This window comes from Aedes albopictus, chromosome 1 (assembly GCF_035046485.1).
Source record: "Aedes albopictus strain Foshan chromosome 1, AalbF5, whole genome shotgun sequence".
NCBI lineage: Eukaryota > Metazoa > Arthropoda > Insecta > Diptera > Culicidae > Aedes > Aedes albopictus.
In genome coordinates, this window is record NC_085136.1 from 332,587,381 (window position 1) to 332,611,267 (window position 23,887).

The 23,887-nt window shown below is 39.6% G+C and overlaps 2 protein-coding genes and 1 long non-coding RNA gene across 13 annotated transcripts; all 3 read right to left on the reverse strand.

Annotated features, from left to right (window-relative positions):
* Window positions 1-856: 856 nt before the first annotated feature.
* LOC134287832 (uncharacterized) lies at window positions 857-3,374 on the reverse strand. 3 transcript variants are annotated; one of them, XM_062850853.1, is made up of 6 exons: window positions 2,911-3,374; window positions 2,414-2,807; window positions 2,179-2,341; window positions 1,546-2,106; window positions 1,076-1,244; window positions 857-1,013 (listed from the first exon to the last, which is right to left on the reverse strand). In XM_062850853.1, exons 4-6 carry the CDS (start codon window positions 1,762-1,764, stop codon window positions 889-891), a joined length of 513 nt encoding a protein of 170 aa, XP_062706837.1. In that variant the 5' UTR covers window positions 1,765-2,106; window positions 2,179-2,341; window positions 2,414-2,807; window positions 2,911-3,374; the 3' UTR covers window positions 857-888. The 3 variants fall into 3 exon arrangements, with proteins under 3 accessions (XP_062706837.1, XP_062706834.1, XP_062706838.1); XM_062850850.1 differs by having other exon boundaries at window positions 2,414-3,374; XM_062850854.1 differs by lacking the exons at window positions 2,179-2,341; window positions 2,414-2,807; window positions 2,911-3,374 and having other exon boundaries at window positions 1,546-2,166.
* A 4,101-nt stretch (window positions 3,375-7,475) lies between these two features.
* On the reverse strand, window positions 7,476-15,487 carry LOC109404088 (uncharacterized). 2 transcript variants are annotated; one of them, XR_009996666.1, is made up of 11 exons: window positions 14,780-15,487; window positions 13,615-14,719; window positions 12,142-13,551; window positions 11,841-12,009; window positions 11,024-11,640; window positions 10,787-10,964; window positions 9,927-10,726; window positions 8,685-9,081; window positions 8,454-8,625; window positions 7,871-8,387; window positions 7,476-7,801 (listed from the first exon to the last, which is right to left on the reverse strand). XR_009996666.1 is itself a non-coding variant. In XM_062847368.1 (5 exons), exons 3-5 carry the CDS (start codon window positions 12,400-12,402, stop codon window positions 11,492-11,494), a joined length of 579 nt encoding a protein of 192 aa, XP_062703352.1. In that variant the 5' UTR covers window positions 12,403-13,551; window positions 13,615-14,719; window positions 14,780-15,479; the 3' UTR covers window positions 11,424-11,491. The 2 variants fall into 2 exon arrangements, 1 of the variants encoding a protein (XP_062703352.1); XM_062847368.1 differs by lacking the exons at window positions 7,476-7,801; window positions 7,871-8,387; window positions 8,454-8,625; ... (1 more) ...; window positions 9,927-10,726; window positions 10,787-10,964 and having other exon boundaries at window positions 11,424-11,640; window positions 14,780-15,479.
* Window positions 15,488-15,833: 346 nt separating this feature from the next.
* Window positions 15,834-23,815, reverse strand: LOC134285804 (uncharacterized). 8 transcript variants are annotated; one of them, XR_009996672.1, is made up of 13 exons: window positions 22,854-23,815; window positions 22,570-22,793; window positions 22,351-22,498; window positions 21,828-22,284; window positions 21,336-21,764; window positions 20,664-21,115; window positions 20,417-20,594; window positions 19,520-19,959; window positions 18,598-19,455; window positions 18,333-18,531; window positions 18,097-18,253; window positions 17,218-18,036; window positions 15,834-17,047 (listed from the first exon to the last, which is right to left on the reverse strand). It is a non-coding gene; the product is annotated as an uncharacterized LOC134285804 (long non-coding RNA). The 8 variants fall into 8 exon arrangements; XR_009996668.1 differs by having other exon boundaries at window positions 18,097-18,531; window positions 21,828-21,954; window positions 22,066-22,284; window positions 22,854-23,814; XR_009996673.1 differs by having other exon boundaries at window positions 18,097-18,531; window positions 21,828-21,954; window positions 22,012-22,284; window positions 22,854-23,814.
* Between the last annotated feature and the right edge of the window lie 72 nt (window positions 23,816-23,887).

The window sequence follows — 23,887 nt, forward strand, 5'->3', positions numbered from 1 at the left end:
GATATCGTCTCGCTTGACGTGTCGATTGAAAAGATGACCATTGTGCCGAAGCTGAACAGTTCCACACTTGCTAATGACATACTGCGGTGCATCGCATGTCGGGGACATTTCCTGAACTGGAATTGTAGTTACAAAATGTTAGCAAAGTTAGTTGGATTTAGTTTAATCATAGATGAACGACTCAAAGATTTCCACTAACGGCGAATAACAATTATGTGCAGTACTAGAATAAAAGACGAAAATATGTCAACAATATCTAGAATTAGTGTGAATAACTCAGTACTAGATTATTCGACATTATGTATTGCAAAATAATTGAAAACAGTTTCTAATCAACAACGAATCATGTCATTTAAAAAGTGAAAAGAATGTGCGGTATGTCAGCTCTCCTCCGACTTTAGCTCGGTTGATTCGATTCAAATCTGAAGGATGATTGTGCGTGGCTGAAATTAGAAAACAATTGCTCAGTTATTCAAATTCATAAGCCAACCCACAACGCAATACTCACCATTGGTGTTCGAAATAAACAGGTAATTCCCTTCGCTCTTGAGTCGACCACGGCACTTCTGCGAACGATTGTGTACACACTCCCAGTACAGTATGTTCTTGTGGGGACCCTGACGACGCATATTGGATCGGTATATGTGGCTTTCGTGCACCAACAGAATACCTCCCTTTCGACTCACGATGAACATGTAGCGCTGTTCGTCATCTGCGGCGGCACACTCATCCAGTTCTACCGTCCTCGTGAATACCTTTTTTCGTGGTTTTAAGGGATCTGAAATTCATATTGGGAAATTGTTAACGTTACCATACATTATATATCAACTTAAAGTAAATAACAAAATATACAAAGTTCTTTGAACATTTCAAGTTTATTTAACAAGTTTAAACTTTCATTGATTTTCTCTGCCGAAACTTCTGCATGCGACGTCGAGCGGTAAGCTTTCTCACCACAAGTTTGATCTTCTCCTCGAGCAGTATGTGCGTCAATCCATGATCAGCCCATGCTTCTGAAAGTGAATTCACGAATTGTATTCTAGTACTTCCCCAAATAGTGGATAGAGAGACAAACCTATCATACAATCAATGAAAATTTCATAGTTCCTCATCGGCATCTTCGAATCGCCAATGTTGTTGGTTCCGGAGTAGTTGTAGCCCATCAGAGCATCGTCGGTGAAGAGATACGAGAAAAAGTTAGTTACGTCCATCGTCGGGGGCTTCTTGAGCGACAGGTAGCGTACCTAGAGATGAAAACGATAAGTTTTTTAAAAGTAGTTGCGAAGACTTTATAATGAAATGTTGAAAATAACCATTAATATTGAAGAACTAGAAGAACCAATTTAGTAGGCTTTCACTCTGTTGGTAAACAAAACCATTTATGTCTGCCGGTAAAAGAAGTTAGTTGAGCGCTAACTATTCCAGCTTATTACAACTAATCTAGTACTCCGCCAAACATGCTCTATAAATCGGTTGAAACTGTCATGTCTGAATACGATAACACTAGTCTTGTCTGATCCCAGCCTGAACGCATTCGCTACTCACATATTGCTTCCTCACATCGAAATTCTTCCGAACGGCTTCCTCCAATCGTTCGATTTCGTCCATGGAAGTCAACGGAAAATGGAAACCATCAACATGGGCGGTGGCACGCTGCTTCTGCTGCTCGGCAGTTTTAAGCAACTCCTGCAGTTCCTTGTTGACATCACAGATTTGAACCTCCAGTTGCATCTTTTCGTTTTGACTCGACGCCATGCCGGTCATTTTGTTGAGACTTTGCAACCGATTCCGCAACTTGGCGATATTTTTAGCTAGAGGATATACAAAAGAAATCGAAATTGTTGGTATAATTGTGGTACTAGAATTTGAAAAGCATCTCAATGACAATCTCTTCGTTGGAAATTATTTTGAAAGGATCATATTTATTGTGTGGCTTCTCTAACACTTCCAAATAAACAGTTCTGGTTCAGTTACTAAATGAAGTACTAGAATATCGTTTCTTAAGCCGACTTTTCAACTTCCGCTTTGAAATATTTACATTTCTGACCACGTGGCGGATGTGCTCGGCTAGGGATTCCTCCGTCACACCCTTGCACTGCCAGGCATCTGAAAAAAATGTGTAGTTTAAGGCATACATTTCAGGATCATTCAAGGATCATACTGCGATCCAACACTTACCCAACATGCAACTAGTGAATATTTCATAATCTCTCATGGATTTTCTTTCCAAGTTGGAGCGCTTCGTCCAGCAGTATCCGACCAGGGATTGGTAGGTAAAGATGTGTTGAAACACGGTGAAAACGGTTTGATCATCGGTCAGTTTCGAGCGTAGGAACCTAATCTGAAAAATGTGCAAAAGTTACGAACAATCGAGCTTTACTTCTTTTTTCTATCCAGAGCAAATCAACATTACATATTGCTTTCTGGATTTTTCGTTACATCGAACGGAAGATTCAAGCTCTTCTATAGCTTGCTCAGAACGTATAGGGAAGATGAACTCAGCGGCGGAATGCGATGTAACTCCACGATGTGAATTTCTCTGGGGCGTTTCAGCTGATTCCATACCATGAAATTAAGAAAAAAGTTACTCTCTAGAATGATTAATGTTAAGCAAATCTCAGAATTAGTTTCAAAAGTGGAAATATCGTTTTTCTACATTTATTCATATCCTAGAAATCTTCAAAGCTCTACAATCTTAGACCTAGCTCGAAAATTGCGCACGTTGTTGCGAACATAGATTCGTTTGATAACGCTTGCCATTTTTGATTTCAACGTTTCCATGGTAAATCCGTGACTGCTCCAAGCCTCTGAAATGGTAAGAACAATGTTAGTATCATTGCCATTTACAATGATAAAGAATTTACAGTTCCGAGTTAAAAATGAAGTACTAGCTCCAATAGAGATACTTACCAAACAAACAGTCTGTGAATATCCAATAATGCTGCAGTGATTCTCGCTGCGTCATAGATTGGGAGGACTTGTTGGACGTCCAGTTAAAGTGACGGAAGATGGCTCAATCGGTGCAGATTTTACCAAACGTATCTTCAAGGCTTTGTCGTGGTGTTTTGATGCGGCGCCGAAATTTTATCTAAAGGAACAAAACAGCAACACGGGTAAGTCAATCTAGTACAGACAGGACGTTTTTGTCATGAAACAAACAATTTTGGTTTGTGATATTTGATCCAGTATTGACTACATTTTACTCCCCTAAACGGTACAACTTTGCTATTTAGGGAAGTAAAACATTGTGAGTTGTGGTACAAATTACTTACATATTTGCGTCTCATGTTGGGATCTATCCGAACAAAATCTTCCAGTTGAATGACGGCATGCGGATCGGTTAGCGGAAACAAAAGTTTTGTGATAGGGGCTCCAGGTTTAATTGCTGGAACAAAAACATTCTTCCTGAGTTATCCATAACGTGTGGCTAAGCTGTGCATAGAAGAAATCTAGTAATTGTATCGGCCAATCTTTATTAGAAATCATCTTCATCCGAATAAATACAACTTTCAGTCAGTTCCCGTTCTCGCTTCCGGTTTTGGTAGCGACGAAATCGTTCCCGGCCGTGTACGTTGCGAATCACCTTGCACAACATTTGACGAACCTCATCCTCCGTAACTCCGTGATCCATCCAGGCTTCTGCAAAATGAAGAATTATAGACTTAGACATGCAACGTCTGGCGATTCGCAAATTCTGCAGACGAACCCAAGAAGCAGCTCGTGAAAATGTCGTAGTTCTTCATCGCCCGTTTATTGCCCCGACGACTGCTGAATCCACTATAATTGTACTCGGTGAGACTTTCGTCGTAAAAGAACAACTTGAAGATGCTTTCGATGGATGCATTTTCGCTCGAGTCCTTGATCTGCCGAAGACGATTGATCTGAAAATAGGAGTTCCGTGATTCTATTACGTGCCTAAGGTAAGACTGATAAAAACATGACGTACGTATCTCCTACGTGTAAGAGCGCAACTGCGAACGGTTTCTTCCAAGCGCTCAATGTCGTTGTCAGATTCAATGGGAAATCGGAATCCTGGAATGTTTTCCGCTACTTTGGAAACTGCTACCGGAACTGGCTGACGGACATTTTCTGAGGACCTGCGTTGCGCTGCACTAGGGTCAGATTTCTTTTCCGGCTTTACATTCCAACGGACGTTTGAAATGGTAATTGTGCCTAGGAAATTATAAGAATTACGGGAAAAGTTATACTAATGTTAGGTGATGAAATATTCATAAATTACAGAGATTTTCCAGAGATTAAAACTTAGTTGTGATAAATCAAAGACGGCATGTGGATCGGTTAACGGAAATAAAAGTTTTGTGATAGGTGCTTCACGTTTGTTTGCTGAAACAAAAATAATTTGAACTATTATCACATTCTTCCTGAGTTATCCAGAATGTGTGACTAAGCTGTACAAAGAAGAAATCTAAGAACTGTATCGTTAATCTTTATTACAAATCATCTTCTTCCAAATAAATACAATCTTCCTTCATTTCCTGCTCTCGCTCTCGGTTTTTATAGCGACGAAATCTGTTACGACCGTGTACGTTGCGAATCAACTTGCACAACATTAGACGAACCTCATCTTTCGTAACTCCGTAATCCATCCAGGCTTCTGCAAAAACAAGAATTTCATGGCTTAGATATGCAACTTTAGCGATTTCGAATTGCTGCAGACGAACCCAAGAAACAGTTAGTGAAAATGTCGTAGTTCTTCATCGCCCGTTTTTTGGCTCGACAACTGTTGCTGAATCCATTATAATTGTACTCGGTGAGGCTTTCGTCGTAAAAGAACATCTTGAAGATGCTTTCGATAGACGCATTTTCACTCGAGTCTTTAATCTGCCGAAGGCAATCGATCTGAAAATATGGCTTCCAATTGAATCACGTGCTTACGGTAAGACTGATTAAAACACGACATACGTATCTTCTACGTGTAAGAGTACAGCTGCGGACGGTTTCTTCCAAGCGCTCAATATCGTTGTCAGATTCTATGGGAAATCGGAAATCTGGAATGCTTTCAGCTACTTTGGAGACTTTTCTCGAATCCGGCTGACGGACATGTTCGGAGGACCTGCGCTGCGCTGCACTAAGGGCAGATTTCTTTTTCGGCTTTACATTCCAACGGACGTTTGAAATGGTAATTGTGCCTGGGAAATTATAATAATTACGGGAAAAGTTATACTAATGTTAGGTGATGAAATATTCGTAAACTGCAGTGAATTTTCAGATATTAAAACATAGTTGTGATAAATTAAAAGATTTATTGTTGAAAATGCATAACAGTCTTCCTTCTGTTGTCATTAGTGTACTATTACTGTTCCATGAGATTTCATGCAGACAGTTATGGAGTATTACACAAAAGCGACAATTGAGCAGTGCAGTACTAGATTGTACCCCCTTGATGATGATTTTATTGGTGGCGATGTTTTTTTTTTTTTTTTTAATTCGACATGTTGATTAGCCATGATAAAACTAATGTACCAGACATTTCAGGGATTCGTAATTTCTGTAAATAAATCGAAAACATTAAACTGTATATCATGACCACACGATTCAATTTGCACTTACCAAACGAGTTTTGAAGCCTCTTTTTCTTCTGTATTCGATTTTTATATTGTCGATTTCGTTTTCGCCTGTTTATATTTTTAATAATTTCTGTCAACATGGCACGAATCATATCATCGGTGATTCCAAATTCTCGCCAGGCCACTGAAGAACACATAAGAGAAAACGTTACTGTAGCCCAGAACTGATACAAAATGTACATACCAGCGAAGCAATCCCTAAAGATGGCGTAGCTTTTCATTGCTCGCTTCTGAACGCCCGGCGCAGTGCTAATTCCATTATAATTATAGTTGGCCAGAGCTTCATCGTAGAACACCGACTGGAAGATGCACCGTATAGGTGTGTGGAGATCATTGGCTCTCAAATCTCGCAGGAATGCAATCTAGAAATAAAACTTTTGTTGCACATTGGCTTGGTAATCCGATGAAAACTTACATAATTGTCCCATTTGTACATGTCACTACGGACGGCAACTTCTAGCCGTTCGATTTCGCCCTCAGATCGGATCGGAAACCGGAATCCCGGTACACCAGTGTGCTCCATAGCTGCAGCCAACAGTGCCTTGGTATCGCTGCGGCTGATATTAGGGTTTTTTAAGCGCAAACGCCATGCTGAAAAGAGTTGAATTTGTTATTATTTAGATTTTTGAGCAAATCAACTGCGATGCAATCTTATAGGGCAGTGATTCAAACTTCGTGGCGAAAATTGAAATAATTGTATGAATTTAATTGGGCCTTAGCAAAAATATGTAGTACTAGATTGTGTACAGTCACATTATAAAAGAAAATATCGATTCAAATTTGGAAGAATTCTTGTACGTTTTGATTGATATTTGAAAAATTGTTCTTCCACTAAACCATTCGTTACACAATTCCTCATCAAAATGAAGAATAATATTAAAAAGTTTTTAATTCTCGAATAAAAAAAACGAAAAAGAAAGGGTAGCACAGCTTTCATCCGCGGTGTCATTTCTTGTCTCCTCTAGTACTTCGCTGGTTCTTCCGGAAGCGAGCCCCTCGTTTTCTATTGTTAACCAACGTGATCGCATTGCATAAATACTGTCGAAGCTCTTCTATCGAGTAGGATTCCCCACCCCAAGCTTCTGCAAAGTGAAAAAAAAACTAGTTAAAACAAAAGCCATATCAACCATTATGACCTAAACCAACCAACAATGCACTCAGCGAAAATTTTGTAATCCTTCATTGCTTTTTTCTGTGTTCCGGAAAAGTTGCATCGCCCGCTGTAGTTGTAGTCCAGCAGTGACGCGTCGCTGAACAGCTTCAGGAAGGCGAACGATGGTTTTTCGACCAGTCGACGTGCTTTCCGTAGTAGTTCAATCTGAAAAATGAATTATTTACTCAAAATGACGTACTAGATTCGATCGAAATAAACTTACATATTGCCGTCGAATGGTGGCGCTTGCGCGAACGCTGCGTTCGAGATCTTCAATATCTTCGGCTGTTTTCAGCGGAAATCTGAACCCAGGCACGGATCGGAACATAGGATTTTCAGCTTCATCGTTCGATTCGTCGTCATCATTTACTACAAATTTGCACGATCGCCTATTCAACCGGATTTCCCCCTTTTTGGTGCTAGGGCTACGGTCAACAGCTATATAGAATACATCTGTAAATGAAAATAAACGAGGTTAGGTGATCCCTGATTCAAGTAAAATTATCATTCAAATGCGAGACACATTGCATTGGATTTTAATGGATTTTATTCGACAACATATCACATTTCAGAGGTGGATTTTTCTTATCGTAAAAAGTTTTTGCCAAACGGCGCCTTCGGATGCGATGAATAGCTTGTTTGATGTTCTCCTCCAGCGTTTTGATGTCCATTTCCTGTGACTCCCAAGCAGCTGCAAAATGAGAAGCACTAATCAGTTTTAAAGCGAATTTACACATTGAAGCGACATAATGAGCTAGTACGTCAATAGTTTCACGCATTGTTCCATCTACATGGAGGCCATTCGGATGATTTGAAAATCGACGTTCTGTCTTTCGATGCTTTGTCAGTAAATCGAAAATGATGTATCATAAAACACTTCAACAACTTTACCTAGCATGCATCCGTTGAAAATAGAGTAATTTTTCATCGCTTTCTTTGGAAATTTTGATATCCGACATCCATTCCAGGTATAGGCTTCCACAGAGCTTGAACCAAAAAGCATTGGGAAACAATCCACCAGATCGATATGTTTCGGTTTTTTGGCTTTCAACAGTTGAATCTGAATATTGAGGTCGAAGAATCTAATAAATTTCAAAAATCAAGTACTACAAAAATGATCAACACTCACATATTGCCCCCTTACGGTGGCGTTCGAATGCACTGCCGCTTCCAGCCTTTCCACATCGACTTCCGTTGTTAGTGGAAACACAAAACCATTGACCATCGACCGTCCACTTACGTTTTGTTTCGTCTCCCGGCGTTGGCTAAAAAGGACATCCAGTTGCGCCAGTTCTAGCTTCAATTGTTCAAAATCCTTATGAGACGTAGCTCCAGTGGGTGGACCTTTCACTGTAACGTTAAAATTATTTGCGTTACTAGGTTTCTGATACAGCTTTCTAGTACTGCATGTTAGAGAGAATGAAAATTTAGAATATGTAGTTCTTTTTTCTTCAGAAAGTTTTATTTATCACTGCATTCTTAAGATTTCTGTTTTTGATTCTCCTTTATGAGCCACTTCTGAATGAGTTCCGACCGTTTTCGGCGGTTCCGGTTGGACAATTGCCGTCTCTCGCTGAGGCTAACTGTCACCGATTTCAATAGCTCGGTCAGTTTGGAAATAGTCAGACCTTGTGGCACCCAGGCTTCTGTGGAAAATATGTATTGTTGCAATGAAATATTGTAAGGTAGCTTTTATTAGATGAATGCATTACCAAGCAAACAGTGCGTGAAAATGTCGTATCCGATCATATCCTTTTTATTAGTATGTCCATCCCCGTCTATTGTAACACAGTAGTTGTATAGCGAGAGATCACTGAATAGTTCACTCACATACTTGGCAAACAAGCTGGGTAGGTACTCTCCTAGGGATTTCAAATATCTTATCTGTAAAGTAAAACAAAATCACAGGAAAATATTTGCCGAAGAGATTATCACTTACATACATATTGCCGGCGAACCATAGGATCCATCTTGACTGCAGCCTCGAGTCGATCAACGTCTTCCTCGCAGAACAACGGAAAGCTAAACCCGGTCACTCCCGTGGAAGAAGCCTCTTGCAAGTCCTCCTTGATAACTACCACATCTGGAACGAAACGATATTCATTTAATCTGCAAAATATGTTACCCTATTTTAAACACAGTCTATATACAAGTAATAAAAACACAAATTCCCAAACAATGAATTGAACATTTATTCATTATGTTTGTCACAAAACTGCTGGATGCGCTTCCGTTGGTTATAATTGTTGGACCGCCGACGACCGGCAATCTTCGTAATCACCTTAGTCATGATGTCCGAGAGGATGTCCATCGAAGTAACTCCCTGTCGGTGCCAAGCCTCTGAAATTCAAAACATGAATCAGCACGGGGCAGATAAGTAAGATCTTCTTGCACATAATCTAGTACTTCGTCGTTGAGAACCAGGACACGAGAAAACTTCGTTACCACAAGGGAAACTATCTGACAGGTAACAGATGGATACAGCAATGTTCCGATTTTATCACTCCCATTTAAAAAAAAATATTTTAAAACATTGTAGAAAATCAATCAAAATGTTTTCAACTTTTTACCGCCGCCAATAGGAGGCAATCAGTGAAGTACTAGATTGAAAGTAGTGAGCTGGATTTTTGTATGGTGAAATGATCAATTCTCCATTTCTGCAATGCAATCGTACAAACAGCGTAGGTTATATGATTTATTGACTAATTTGATGCTGTTTGAGCAAAAGTTTGGATAACTGTGTTGCTGAAGTTGCAGGAAAAAATAATACAACAACACAGTTATTCAAACTTTTGCTCAAATAGCATCAAATTAGCCAATAAATCATATAACCTACGCTGTTTGCACCATTTCATTGCAAAAATGGAGAATTGATCATCTCACCATACAAAAATCCAGCTCACTACTTTCAATCTAGTACTTCACTGATTGCCTCCTATTCCGCCTTCTTGAAAAATAAGAAGGATGAACTTCAAACTCAAATGTATCAGGAAATTAATTATAAATGATGGTCTGACGCGCGGAGGGTGTGACAAAATCGGAACATTGCTGTATGATCATTGGTGAGTTCAATCTATATTAATTTTAACTTCACAAATTTGCTATATCGCAGAAATGTATCACTTTTCTTGAACCAGAATGTGCAAGAAGTCGTAGATTTCCCGAAGCAGTCCTCTCATTCTTACCAAGCATACAGTAGGAGAAGATGTCCATAGTTTTCATTGCCTTGCGTGGAAACTTTGGATTCTTGTAGCCATTCCACGCATACGGAGCCATCGCTTCATCGGTGAAGAACTTTCCGAAACATTCCACAATGTCCATGTGGCGAGGTTTCCGCTCGGCCAGATAGGATATATACTGTCGGCGTATATTTCTGGAGGAGCGGACAGCTTCCTCTAGTCGTTCCACCTCGTCCGAGGTGTACACTGGAAAGGAAAATCCTTCAACCGAAACTTTCCGCTGCGGTTGTTCGGGTCGTTTGAACGGCTTCAGGTACCTCAACAGCTCTTTTTTACGCTTTGCCAGGTTGGACTGAGATGTTTCTGGAAGTATGCGAGTGTGTCAGATAGCAGATGGTCAGCTGAATGATAAAAAAATAGATTTTTTCTAGAATTTTATTAAATCAAAGCTGGTTTAAGAGTTCGCTGCAATTTTATTCAACTATTGATATTCATAGGCGGTGTTACACCTTACGACACGTATAAATGTGGCAGTAAAATAAATGAAAATTATATGCCAATCTAGTACTACAGTTCAACCTATAAAATGCAATCGTAGAACGTATAGATTTCTTGTATGAAGAAGCTGGAGAAGGTTCGTCATAAAAAAATCAACCAATATAATATCTACTCTTGTACTTCAACAATCGTGTACTTCTTTTTCAGGGACTGTTTTTTGGTGTACCGACGTCGATTTATATGATAAACTGCTTTCTTAATCTGCTCGACAAGTGTTTCGTTATCTAGTCCGTGACTTTCCCATGCATCTGGAATAGATCAAAACCAATGTTAATCATCATTCTAGTACTCCCACTGTCCAAACCTACCAATCATACAACCGTAGAATATATCATACTTTTGCATGCCTTTCTTTGGCGTGCGTGGATACTGTGCCCTATCCAGACCGTGCCAGTTGTAGTTGGTCATGGCTTCGTCGGTGAAGTACTTGTTGAACACCTGTCCGACGCCCTGGCGTAGCGGTTTTGTGACGCTCAGATATTCAACCTGAATTGGGGATTGCTATAGTGTAAATTCTAATATAAAGTTGTATAAGACTAACTCACATATTGAGCTCGAATGTCACTATCGCAGCGAACAGCAGCTTCCAGCCGTTCGATGTCCTCTTCGCGACTAATGGGAAACATAAATCCGGTGACCTTGGGCTTATTAATTGCACCGGCAGCTTTGTTGAGCATTTGATATTCTTCATCCAACTGTTTCAGTTCCTTGCGAAGTGATCGTACATTGCTCAAATCGTCCTCACCATCTATGGTCAAAGGGCCCTCGTTGATGCGCTGTGCCAAACGTTCCATTTCCAACTTCATCAGAATCATTTTTGGAGCTACGTCAACAGTTCCTGTTCAATCAAGAGTTGGTTCAAATTGTTAGCAAAGAAACATTATTTTTAAACTAAACCGACAACAATATTCTTTCTAGTACGTCAAAGAACATCGCAGTTAATCATTCACTTCTTCTCATTTTTATTGAATGTACTTTAAATTCTGAAAGCAAGACATCCCATTCCACACTAATCACTCAGAACCCTTGTCGCTGCTGATTCGTTGTAGCGTCTTCTTCGCTCGGAATGTACGTTGCCGCATACGGTTCCGGCTCTGTTTGATGGCCATTACCAGCTGCTTGGTCAATGTGTCCATATCCAATCCTTCTCCTTCGAAGGCTTCTGCAATATTTTCATAACAAAAGAATACTTAAATTAATAACTCCATCTAACAAGGTCTTCAGAGAATCATAAAATAAAATTTCTTCGTAAGTCAGCAACACATCGTTTCGACATACACATATATCCAAATGTTTGAGAAAATTTCTTACGAGAACTTAAATCTACGATTCTAGTACTGCACTACGAAAATATCCACTCACCCAAAAAGCATTCCGAAAAAATGGTGTATGCCTTCATCGAATGCTTAGATTTTCCGGAAGCATGCGAACCATGATAGTTGTAGGCAATAAGGGCCTCATCGGAAAACACCAGTGGTAGGAACTGTATTAGATTCATCAGCGCTGGCTTTTTGTTGATAAGATAGTTCACCTGTTGTCGAAAAATAAAATTAGAATTCATGCCCCATTTAGAGACGAATGCCCCTTCAGGGTAAAGTCTCTATAAACAAAAAAAAAAAAAAAAAAAAAATTCATGCCACATTATAATATCAATTGAACCTACATATTGGCACCGGACATACGGATCATTTCGTACCTCCGCCTCCAAGCGTTCAATTTCCTCCTGCTCGGTCAAAGGAAACTCGAATCCAGGAACGGAAGTGGGTTTACAATCTGGAGCGTTCTCCATTTTCGGAAGAGTTCCCGAAAGCATTTCCAGATCGCGCTGTAAGTACTCAATCTGCGAAGAAACTGGATTTTCTCCATGCTGAACAAACTCTCCGGAAACCTTTTTGAGGTAGTAGATTCTTTTTTGTAGCTTCATGATCTTGTGCACTGGAACAAAAAGCCAAGGAGAGATGTTAGTGAAATGTCACGCTACAATTTGTAAGGTGAAGTAATAGAATGTGTCCAATTCAAGTAATTGATAGATCATTCATTTTATTTTATTTTTTGTGATTTTGCAACGATTGGGATTGGGAGATTCTTTGACGGTATCCTTCTGGAGCATGGTGCTCAAATCTCGATCGGTGAAATCGATCAGCATTCCGATAGTTCTAGGGTTTCGAGCCGGATGGTTGTGATTGGCGTTCAGCACGTCACAAGTTTTGTCTCGGTTCAGGCGTATTCGAGCTTTGCATTTGAGCATGTTTTTCCTGTCGCAGACCCACTTGCTTGATTTTTCCGCCGTGTAGGACCTTGTGTAGAAGTGTCCGTTGTAGAACAGCTTCAGCGAGTTTCGGTTGCCGATCTGGAACAGAGCTTTACCTAAAAATGATTGGAACTCTGTTAGTTTTGAAAAGTATTGATAAAAAAGAATCACAATAGGAAATAACTATCGATAGCAGCTAGATATTTTAAATTTTTATTCATTTAGTTCTTTATATCGTGACTGGAATCAAAACACGCTTCACAAATCCACTGCCCACCGGGGCATCCCGAGCAGTAGGTAATAATTTTGTTCAACTTCTTCTTGTACTCCGGATCCTGCATTGAACGAATACAGCTCACACAAAAACCTTTGACGCGTGTCCTCTTCAGCAGTACTAGAGCATGGCCGTTCGATAGCTGTTTGACGATATTGTCTTTGGAAATTGTACTGTTGTCTAGCCTGAGCAGTTGATCCGGATCGGCGCTTACCACGGTCGGACGTTCAGAGGGGGCATTCATTGCAGGAACGGATTTCAACGGAGATGGCGGTTTTGTACGCTTGACTTTGATCTTTTTCAATATGAGCGGCATTGTCGAAATCGACAGAAGTTTTCCTGGAGGAATACAAGTGTAACGTTAGTATGAAGTTGTGCAGTACTAGAACGCAAGATTATATTAATGGTATGGTAGAAAAACAATGAAGATTATTGTTTGCAAAAGTGTAATATATTGTTCTTGTAATTATTATTAGGTAAATTCCAATGTGGCCTCATAGCAATGAATAAAACAGTAAATTTTAAGGAGCGTTAGATCCCGTTGTTTCCTGTAAAAATAAAAATTATCAGAATTAAATTCCTTGAAAGTTCTTCAGTACAGAAAATCTTACCTTCCAAATTGGCAAATCGGAAGTGAAAACGCTTCCCTTCACGAAGGGCTCATGGTTATGGTCCTGGCGAACCACGATCAACTCCTTGCCTCGCGTTTTCAATGTAGCTCTGCACTTATGCTTACGATAGCCCGTGCACCTCCAGTAGACAATGTTGCCCGTCCCGTGAGCCGCCGTTTTGGAAAAGGTGTACTTATCATACACAAGATTTCCACGATAGTTATAGCTATAGGGATGAGGTTCGTCTGGTACTACAGCTATCACCTGTATCAATGAGACGGGTTCTGAAAGACAAAACTCAATCACATTCTGCAGTCACACTTTTTTTTCAGAGTTATTATTGACATTAACAATCCAGCAAGGTCATCTAGCAACAGAAACTTTTATTCAACCCAGTCAAGTTCAACCAAGTCACACTGATCCAGGGCAACTAGAGATTTCTCGCGCTTCCTCTCTTGCATCAACTGCTTCAAAGCTCCTCGTTTACGCCTGGCCAACATTCGATCGTGATTGTGCTCGTACTCTATCGACTCGATCAGCTCCTGGTGAGTACGAACCCTAGACCGACAGCCAAGTGACTTGAACTGCACGCACCGCCAGTAGACCTTGCCGCCCTTGCAGCTATGGCGAGTGTACGGAAATCCCTGCACCATCAACTGCAGGGAGCCTTTGAGGCTGATTGAGTACTACGCCGAACCGTAACAGTGTCCTATAATAGTTCAAAAGTTGATTATTTTGTTGCTATTGGAATATACATTGAGCTGTATAGTTGTACTAGATTGTAATTCCAGGTCTTTAAAGCCAGCCGAAATAGTTCTAAATTATATAGATGAGTTGTACTAGATTACTCGCCAAAATAGGTTTGTAGTGATGTACTACTTGAGTCCATTGTAACAATTTAATTCCAAAAAGTAGTACTAGATTACATGCCAAGGAACTGTGGATTTATTGTTCTTCTTTTTTCATTATTGATAGCTCATTATAACCTTTCAACCACCCTCGTCGCCTCCTCTCAGTTATAATGTCGTGATTATGCGTCGAACGCACAATTTCATACATTGGGTCGCCGTACTTTGAAATGCGCTCGATAATTCTGGCCTTGCATCTGAAAACAGAAGTCCAAAGTATAAGATGGTTTTATCGATTCTATTACGACGAAACTTACTTAAGAGGCTTTGCCTGACCGCACCGCCAGCTGGTGGACCCTTTCCGTTCCTTTTCCATCTCGAATGAGTGTCCGAAGTAGCAGATCTGTCGACGACCTCGACGGCTTGTAGTGTACGTCACCATCCCTAGAATGCGGATCGAATGTTCTTGTAAGGAGATAGATTTCAACGGACGTTGAGTAGGCGGGATAGACAAATAGCGCATTTAAGATTAGTTCATCCGTATAAAACACTGAAAAACGAAAATAATGCAAACGTATTCTAGTACAACAATCAATCAATCGCATTAGTCTTGACATTTTCAAAGGATTTACTACCAGTTGCACAATACTAAATCATTTTCGTCGCAACTCTTTGGTAACCTTTTCACGCTCATTTAAAATGACAAATTGTTTATTGAGATTGTCAAAATAGTTAAGGAGAGGTGAAACCACCAACAAATCTATTACTGAAATCAGATTATAAAGTTCATAATATTCTCGCACTGTTAATCAAACATATTTTTCTAGACTGCTGGTGAAAAGACTCCACCCAATCTCATTCGTCGTTCATCGCGCTCTTTCTTGCGTTGTTCCAGCAGAGCCTTCAAGGCACCGCTTTTCCGACGTTCAGTAATTATCCCGTGATTGTGTTCGCCTCGAATTGAGAGCACTTTGCGATCTTTCCCACGAGATGTCGTCGCGCGAACTTTACAGCTAAAAATAAAACATTTTTTTTTAATAACTAGATTTTTTTAGAACTTTAAATTTGACTTATCGCTACAAATTTATTTCATTATCTCATTCTCAAATTGAAAAAAAAAACATTTTTCTTCCTGACATTTCGACAATTTTTCAGGAAAAAAAACTTGAATAATGAAATTTTTGTGGTATAAGACTTTTTTTTCTTTTTTTTTTTTTACTTTTTGAATAGAATGAAAATTAAGTGACATGAAAGGCAAATCGAAATCCCTAGCGACAATCAACTACTCTTTTTTGGTTTTCTGCCAGATACTCTAAGAACTAGTACTACAAACATCAGATTGAAATGTAATTTTAGTAAAAAATTATTATTTATTTGGAAAAAGGCACAGAGTTTAAAATTTTCATTTTCAGTGAGTAAAATTCAACGTGAATTTTGAAGATTCTCAAATGAGGGATCAAAATAAAATTCATTTTGGTGAATGAATTTTCTCATTTATTCATTCATTTTTCTGTCACTAACATTTTTCACTGAGAAATATAACTAGACCATAACTCCCGATTATTCTTCCAATCACCTCAAAACTTGTATATAGTAGTTAATTGCAGTACTAATTAACTGCTCTATTTGTCCATTAAGTCGGATTGTGTGTCTGTTAACAGAAATTGGACATTTTACGATTGCGAAAAAATATTCGAGACAAAGAATTGAATGAAGAAAGAGAGGCATTCAGCTGACATTGAATGTGACCAAACACGAATGAAAAAATGAGAATGTCAATCTTCACTTTCAGCCTTTGATTTTTTTACACACTGCTTGAAATACGTTTCGAAGACTACACTTACAGGCTACTGTCTTATCCAAAATGTTCTCACTCATTAGGGCCAACCCTTTTCGAGTGGTCATCAGAAATGGCAGAGGTTTTCTTTTGAATACCAACAATTGTCTCCCGTGTTCACTACTTGGTAAATATTAGCTGCTAACCATGGCATATGATCTCGAGAGATTACCATTTTAGCTTACGCTTTCAGGGTTAGGCGTCATAATATTGGTGTACCCTCTTGGGGAAATGCTCTAAAATATGAGTTTACCCTCTCGGGGGTATTTACTTTCAACTTTGTCTCTAAAAGAATTCTAAGCAATATTGAAGTTTACCCTCTAGAGGGTCCCATTTTTGTTGCAGGTAATCGTTAAAGGAATCTACTATTTGGATGAATGCGCAAGCGCTTTTTTCCTTGTGTGTTTTCAATAATATGAACTAAAAATAAGACTAACTAGGAGTAGTGCTCACTAAAATACGCAATATTTGGTGTGTAGGATCTGATTCACAATGGCAAATGAATTGTGTAGCTTCGTACCGATAAGATTGTATCTGGCAATTCTGCTACCAAGTAATTTGAAATGTAAACATTACTACTTACGTTTTTCATCGCCTATTATTTCGACTGGATTACGCTTATACAGTACAGACACTCCAGCCATCTCCGGATGTGGCATTTCAAATTCGGTTTGAACTTGACTATAGTCTTCCATTGATTGTAGTAGATCGCCTGAAAATATTCACACAAAAAACAATCAGTTAGGCGCTGTCCATAAACTACGTAGACTTTTTTTGGCCATCTCAGACCCCCCCCCCTCCCCCCTCGTAGACTTTTGTTCATACAAAATTTTCGAAATTTGTATGGAGCGTAGACTTTGGCTAGACCCCCCCGTCCCCCCTAAGAGTCTACGTAGTTTATGGACAGGCCCTTAGGACGTTGATCCGATCTAAATGATAGTTTTCATTTATTGTTCAGCATTCAAATGACAATGGTCTCCGTTAATGTAATCAACTAGCCCGTTCTGTACCATGACTCAATCTTCACATTGCAAAACAAAACTATCGTTTAGATATTTTATTTTTTTTAATAGTGTAAGTAATATGACAGACAAATTTAAATTCCCTGCGACAATCACTTCTCTTTTTCGGTTTTCCGCCAGATACGCTCCTGCACGCGTGCCTCCATCAACCGTTTGCGCTAGCCCAGTCTTCGTCTTTGCGTCATAATTGCATGGTTGTGCATTCCTCGCATATTCACTCTGTTTCCTGTCACATAGATGGTTACCGATGCTTTTCATCCCAACGGCCTCGACTGGCAACACTCCCAAATCGTGTTTCGTTTCCGTTTTTGCTTTCGGGTGAAGCTGTAACCCTGTATGACTAGCTGATGCGCTCTGCTCGTGTCCACGTAACGAGTGTCTAGATTTCTAAACACATCTCAATTTTTATTTAAAACCATGAATCAGATTTGAAAATTTGGCAACACTACTTATGACATTTAGAATCAAGCAATGATGCCATTTTTACTTCACGATAGACAAAAAACAGCATCATTTCATGTGGCTCTTTTATTCATACACAATTCCCACTGATTTCAACAATTTTTGTCGAGCTTTCTCTTTGTCACGTTGCTCGAGTAGTTTTCTGAGCGCACCCGCTTTGCGCCGTTCATGGATTTTGCCATGGTTATGCTCTCCTCTGAACGTGATTTTTCCATCCCTCGAAGCGCGATATGTTGTGGCCCGGGCTTTGCAACTGTAAACGAGAATGGAGTTGACAAAATTGGATGCTGATCTAGTACTACACTTTACCTACTTCAAGGGTCTAGCTTGACAGCACGCCCAGAACGTCATATGAGCCCGTTCGTTGAGTTTGGTAAACGGATATCCTTCCACAACCAGCTGAGTTGTTCCACGAGCTGTCACCATGTAGCATATATCCATTTCGGATGCATTATCGCTGATATAGTTATCTGTAATACATCAATACATAATGAATCTCCTATATGAAAAATTAAGATATTCAAATCTAAAAAGACATAAGATAAACACTTTCAACTGAATTTGATTTATTCTCTATTTTCTACATCTCCCTGCACTCGGCTGCTCTTTATCTAGCTTTCGTTTGTTCAGTAATTCTCTGAGTGCGCCATGCTTTCGTCGTTCGGAAACCACTTCGTGATTGTGTTCCCCTCGGCATATGACAGGTCCTTTGTTGGGTGGGCGTGGCATTGTAGCTCGAACGCGACAGCTATAATGATGTAATAGAATAATTTCTATGCAATCAGAAGTACTTGTCAATTAAGAAGACCCTCACCCTAGAGCTTTCTTCTGGGCACAATTCCAGAAAAGATACCGTTGGGAAATTTTGTTGCGAACGAAGAAGTGGTTTCGAATCACCATGTTCTGCGTTCCTCGGTAATTCAATACAAAGGAAATTTCCTCTGGGCAGACAACTGCAAAGAAATTTGTTATAATGTCAAATGCGTGTATGATTCGGTGAAAATTTTTCGGAATACATTGCATATTTTTTAGAAATAGCTTTGAACGAAATTTATTTGATATTTTTTCTCTCTCTGTCGCTCTACAACAGTCATTTTTTCCATTAAGAACAAAGATATGAGGTTTCACTCTACATATTATGGTTTCTAGTTTTTCAATTTGTTACAACTTGTGCATATTTATCGTTTATGGCACGACGCGATTCAGTGTGATTATTAACTTTTCTTGTAAACCCTGATCGCAACATCTTAAGTATAAATCAACGGTTTTAAGTTTATTTATAATAATATCTATTGCATACTACAGACCTCCCGAAATAACACGGTACTTCGCATTATATCAGCTCGATATATAAGCGACGAAGTAATAGAATAACGAAAAAGATGCTTCATCAATTCACATTCATTTTTCTTGCTTCAAAAAGCACTGTGCCATCGGTAAAAGCGACGGTTGTGATACCACTGGTATTGATAACGGCTTCGTTTGTTCTGGTACAGCATGTTTAGCCCTCTCTAGTAGCCCGTCCCGTTCACGGGCGTATTGCTCTTTCAATTTAGCACATTCGCCAGGTTTTCGACGCTGCATAATTATCCGGTGATTGTGAAAGCCGCGCAGCTTGATAATCGGTTTGCCGTCTCTTTTCCCCCTTCCAGTTGTGGCACGAGCCGTGCAGCTGTAGCATTGATGTAATAGAGAACATTAACAAATCAAGTACTACATAATGCACATTTGCTTACCCAAGCACCCTGAACTGATTGCACGACCAGTACTGCAGTTCGTCGCTAGCCTTCACGCGCATATAGAGAAATCCATCGACGCAAAGTTGAGTTTTACCTCGTTTGCTCATGACGAATGAGATATCTGAATTAATGAGAAATCATTTTAGTAATGAGAATTGCAACGCATTGTAACTGTAGTACTAGAGCAAATAAATTAAGCATTCGAAATGTAACAGCATTTTTTAATATCATTGAAACGATTAAGTACTAGAATGGATATCACCGCTATCGCTTCAAGCATCTTTCTTGAATACATTGCTCCACAAGCTTGACTCGCGGACCGGTTTTGCGTCGTTCGTTGATTGTCCTGTGACTGAACTGGTATTCACTTTAAAACGTTGCTCCTAGAGCCTTAATTTGCATGTATAAGAATTCCTTTTCCGATAGCTGGGTGTTCTCTGGTTTAATAGGAAGCAATCACTACTAGATTTAAAGTAGTGAGCTGGATTTTTGTGTGGTGAGATGATCAGTTCTCCATTTCTGCAATGAAATGGTGCAAACAGCATGGGTTATATGGATTCTTGCCTAATTTAATGTTGTTTGAGCAAAAGTTTGGGTAACTGTGTTGTTGAAGTTGCAAGAAATAAATAATACAACAACACAGTTACCAAAGTTCATATAACCCATGCTGTTTGTACCATTTTATTACAGAAAAGGAGAACTGATCATCTCACCATACAACAATCCAGCTCACTACTTTCAATCTAGTACTTCACTGATTGCTTCCTATTAGAACAAAAATGATAGCTGCAATATTTTAAAATATATCATTTTTATGAAGGTAGTACTAGTTTAAGATAAAAGTTAATCCATCTTTAAAAGTCATCCAATACCGCAAATTCGTAAAAAAAATACATTTTTTAACCAATATTAAGGCACAAGTCCACGATCCTTCCGGCATTTCTCGATCAAGCGGGCACGCGCTCCGGATTTCCGTCGTTCTGTGATCACTTCATGACTGTGCTGTCCTCGTAGAGTTATCCTCGGTGAGCCGTTCTTTTGTACCTTGTGTGTAGTGGCCCGTGCAGTACAGCTGAAAATGAGAAACCAGTAATTGTTAAGTACTAGTTTGAAAGAGCTTAAAACTAAAAAAAAAAATTACTTCAGCACTTTTGATTGGTTGCACGCCCAAAACTGTGAATCACCTCGTGTTTTATCTCGAGTGTAAAGATACCCACTGACTGAAAGCTGCATTCGGCCCCTTCTGGTCATCACGAAAGATATGTCACTGATTTCTAGAAATAAAAAGTAATTAACCAACATCAAAATATAACCACCAAGGTAAATCTAGTACTACACGAAAATAATCACACTGAACTTTTAAGAATCCTTTATTTGCGATGCGAATGTTTATGTTAACTATACTGTTACTGCTCCGTTGAAGCCTTTGGTTTATTTCCGCTGAGAACTTTTGGCAACTTGGGTGATTTATTCACTGCTGGTTTCTTATTCTTGCGGCTGGTCGCACCGATCGGATGGTTGTGCTGGTTTCGGAGAGAAATTCGAGCACCCTGACCGTTTCGTGGTTTGTACGTGCTTGCTCGAGCAGGACACCTAAAGATTTACGTGATATATAGTTAAGCTCTATGTACACAAACAAGGCATCATATTAAAGTAGTACTAGAACAACATTAACTTTTATTGATCGAAATTTGATATTGTTTGCAAACAACTCTGCTAGTTCTGCAACAAACACCTTTGTTCATTTTTATTTTACAAAACACAATGTAAGCAATAGACGTGCTAGTACATCATCCAAAGCCCAACTACATACCTATGAGAGTACGAAAGCATGCAGCGCCACATCTCGCAGTGCGTGGAGACTTTTTGACGAGAGAATAGGTACCCGTTGACCGTTAGTTGTATTCCACGGCTGGTCATTATGTAGGCCACGTCATTCGGAACTGAAACACAAAAAATTAAAACTTTGTCAAATATCAGAACTGTCTTTGAAAGTAAGAATAACAATTGAGAAGCGAATGTATAAGAATTGCAGTGGTTCTTGTTTGCATATATTTATCATAACAAATCGTATTCATCATATTCCAAGTCTGATTCCGTGGCGGAAAGAATAACTGCAGGAGTCGGCATAATCTTTTTTCGATGAACGTTCCGTCCGGTAATGACATCATGAGTGTGGTCTTCTCTCAGCGAAATCATAGCGCTTCCCTCTTTTCGGCTTGTTGTCGCCCGAGCTTTACAACTGAAGCGTGAGAGAGATTATAATTGAAGTACTAGAATGGCGCAACAACAGCAGCAAACTTACCGATGGGCTCTCCTTTGACTGCAAACCCAAATTATTATTTTTTCGCGGACCTGCGATCTAGTGAATATGTGACCATTGATCTGCAACTGCAGCGTACCTCGACGACTCATTACGTACGAAAAGTTGCCTGAAAGAAATTTTATAAATTATGAAAATTGCCAACAAAACCTTCATTGAAACACACTAAAGAAAAACAAGTAATGCATAAATCAAAAGTGTATATATTGTTATAAATTACACTTTCACAGCCTATAGCTGCCACTGCTCCAGCTGCTTTTTGGGTCTTCCTCCTTTACGTGGAGGTTCCACTGACTGCTCCGAATCCCTCTCGCATTGTTCTTTGATGAATTTACATTGACCCCACTTTCGCCGACTGCTGACAACGCCATGATTGTGCGCTCCTCGGACCGATATTAGCTTTCCACTCATTTTTTCACTGGTGGCTCGAACTTTGCAGCTGTTATAATAATAAAAGTCGTTTATTATCAACAGCAATGTCACCGTTTACCGAACTACAACTTACTTCAAAACCCATGCTTGATTGCAAATCCACCGAATGGTATGCGGACGAACCTTTTCACGTGAAAACGAAAACCCGTCGATCATCAGCTGAACCTTGCCTCTCTTGCTCAGTTTGGCGTGCACATCCAGCTCTTCGTATGTGTAGCAATCTGTGTAGAAGATTTGAACATTCAATTTATCTTCACAGTTTAATTTGTCGTCGCACTCTAGTACTACATACGAAGCGAAAATGGTTTAGCATACAAAGACTGATTTATTCAACTATCTATATCTTCAACTTTTAAATTGACACCGATGTTGGTTCGTTCGGCATGTCGCCTAGCCAGCAGTTCCCGAAGTTCGCCATTCTTCCGCCGCTCTTTGATCACTTCATGGTTGTGTGCTCCATCGACTGAAATGATCTGACCGCCTTTTTGACGATCGGTTGTCGCCCGTGACATGCAACTGAAATTTTGAACCACAGTGAACATATGCAAACGGAAAAGGAAGTACTAGAATACTTACTGTAAAGCTTTAAACTGCACGCAACGCCATCGAATAGTTCGTAAGCGAACCCTTTGCCTGCTGTAGCAATGACCATCGATCATCAATTGAGGAGTTCCTTTTCTACTGGAAACGTAGTTGGCCTCGATCCGACTAATATCTGCAAAAATAAATTCGGCATAGATGAGAAGTGGCCGTACAAAGTAAACCTCAGAACAATAGAAATGAACGTTTATGCGTATTCGGTAATGTAATTTTATTTCAACAAAACAATTTGCTAACTTGAATAACAATTCACCATATCACTGTTTCTTTGATTTCACAGTCATTCTATTCTCTTTGATCCGCTGCAGATCTCCATGCTGGCGACGTCGCATACTAGGCGGATGATTGTGATAGTTAACGTACCTTCGGATGGTACCCTGAAAGTCATTATTGGTAACGGCTCGAGCCTTACAGCGAAGTGCCTTTGTTTGCAAACAAGACCAGTGAATGGTGGTCTGCAGAACTTTCACTCTTGTGAATCGATAGCCGTCCATTTCCAGTTGAAGAGATCCCCTTTTTGTCGTGTGGTAGTGGATGGGTGGAAGTGGTCCGTTTTCGAAATAGCCTGGAACTGAGCCGTGGAAATTATTTAGCGATTAGTCGTAAACGTCACAATTATTTAGCATTCTGATTTGATTCAGAGGCGTTTCAGATAACTCCGGAATTGAACTTTGCATAGTTGATTCATTTTTAGGACTGCTAAATCCACTTCAATGCAACGAAATGTTAAAGGTATATTTATGAAAAAGTTGATTTAGCAAAATAAGTCATTTATCTATAAGTATGCATGACGAGAACAAATTATAATCTTTATATCTTTAAGGACAGACTTGTTAGGATCCCAAAATGGCCGCCAAAATGGCTGACTTTGGTACCTACTCACGATTTCGGGGGCACAAATCTCTTCGTCAACCAAACCAGCGCACCTGATCTTCTTATTTTAAGATTATTACAAGTGAGCAAGAACAGCTTGCTTCTTGAGATTTGTGCGTTTGAAGTTCTGTTGCACT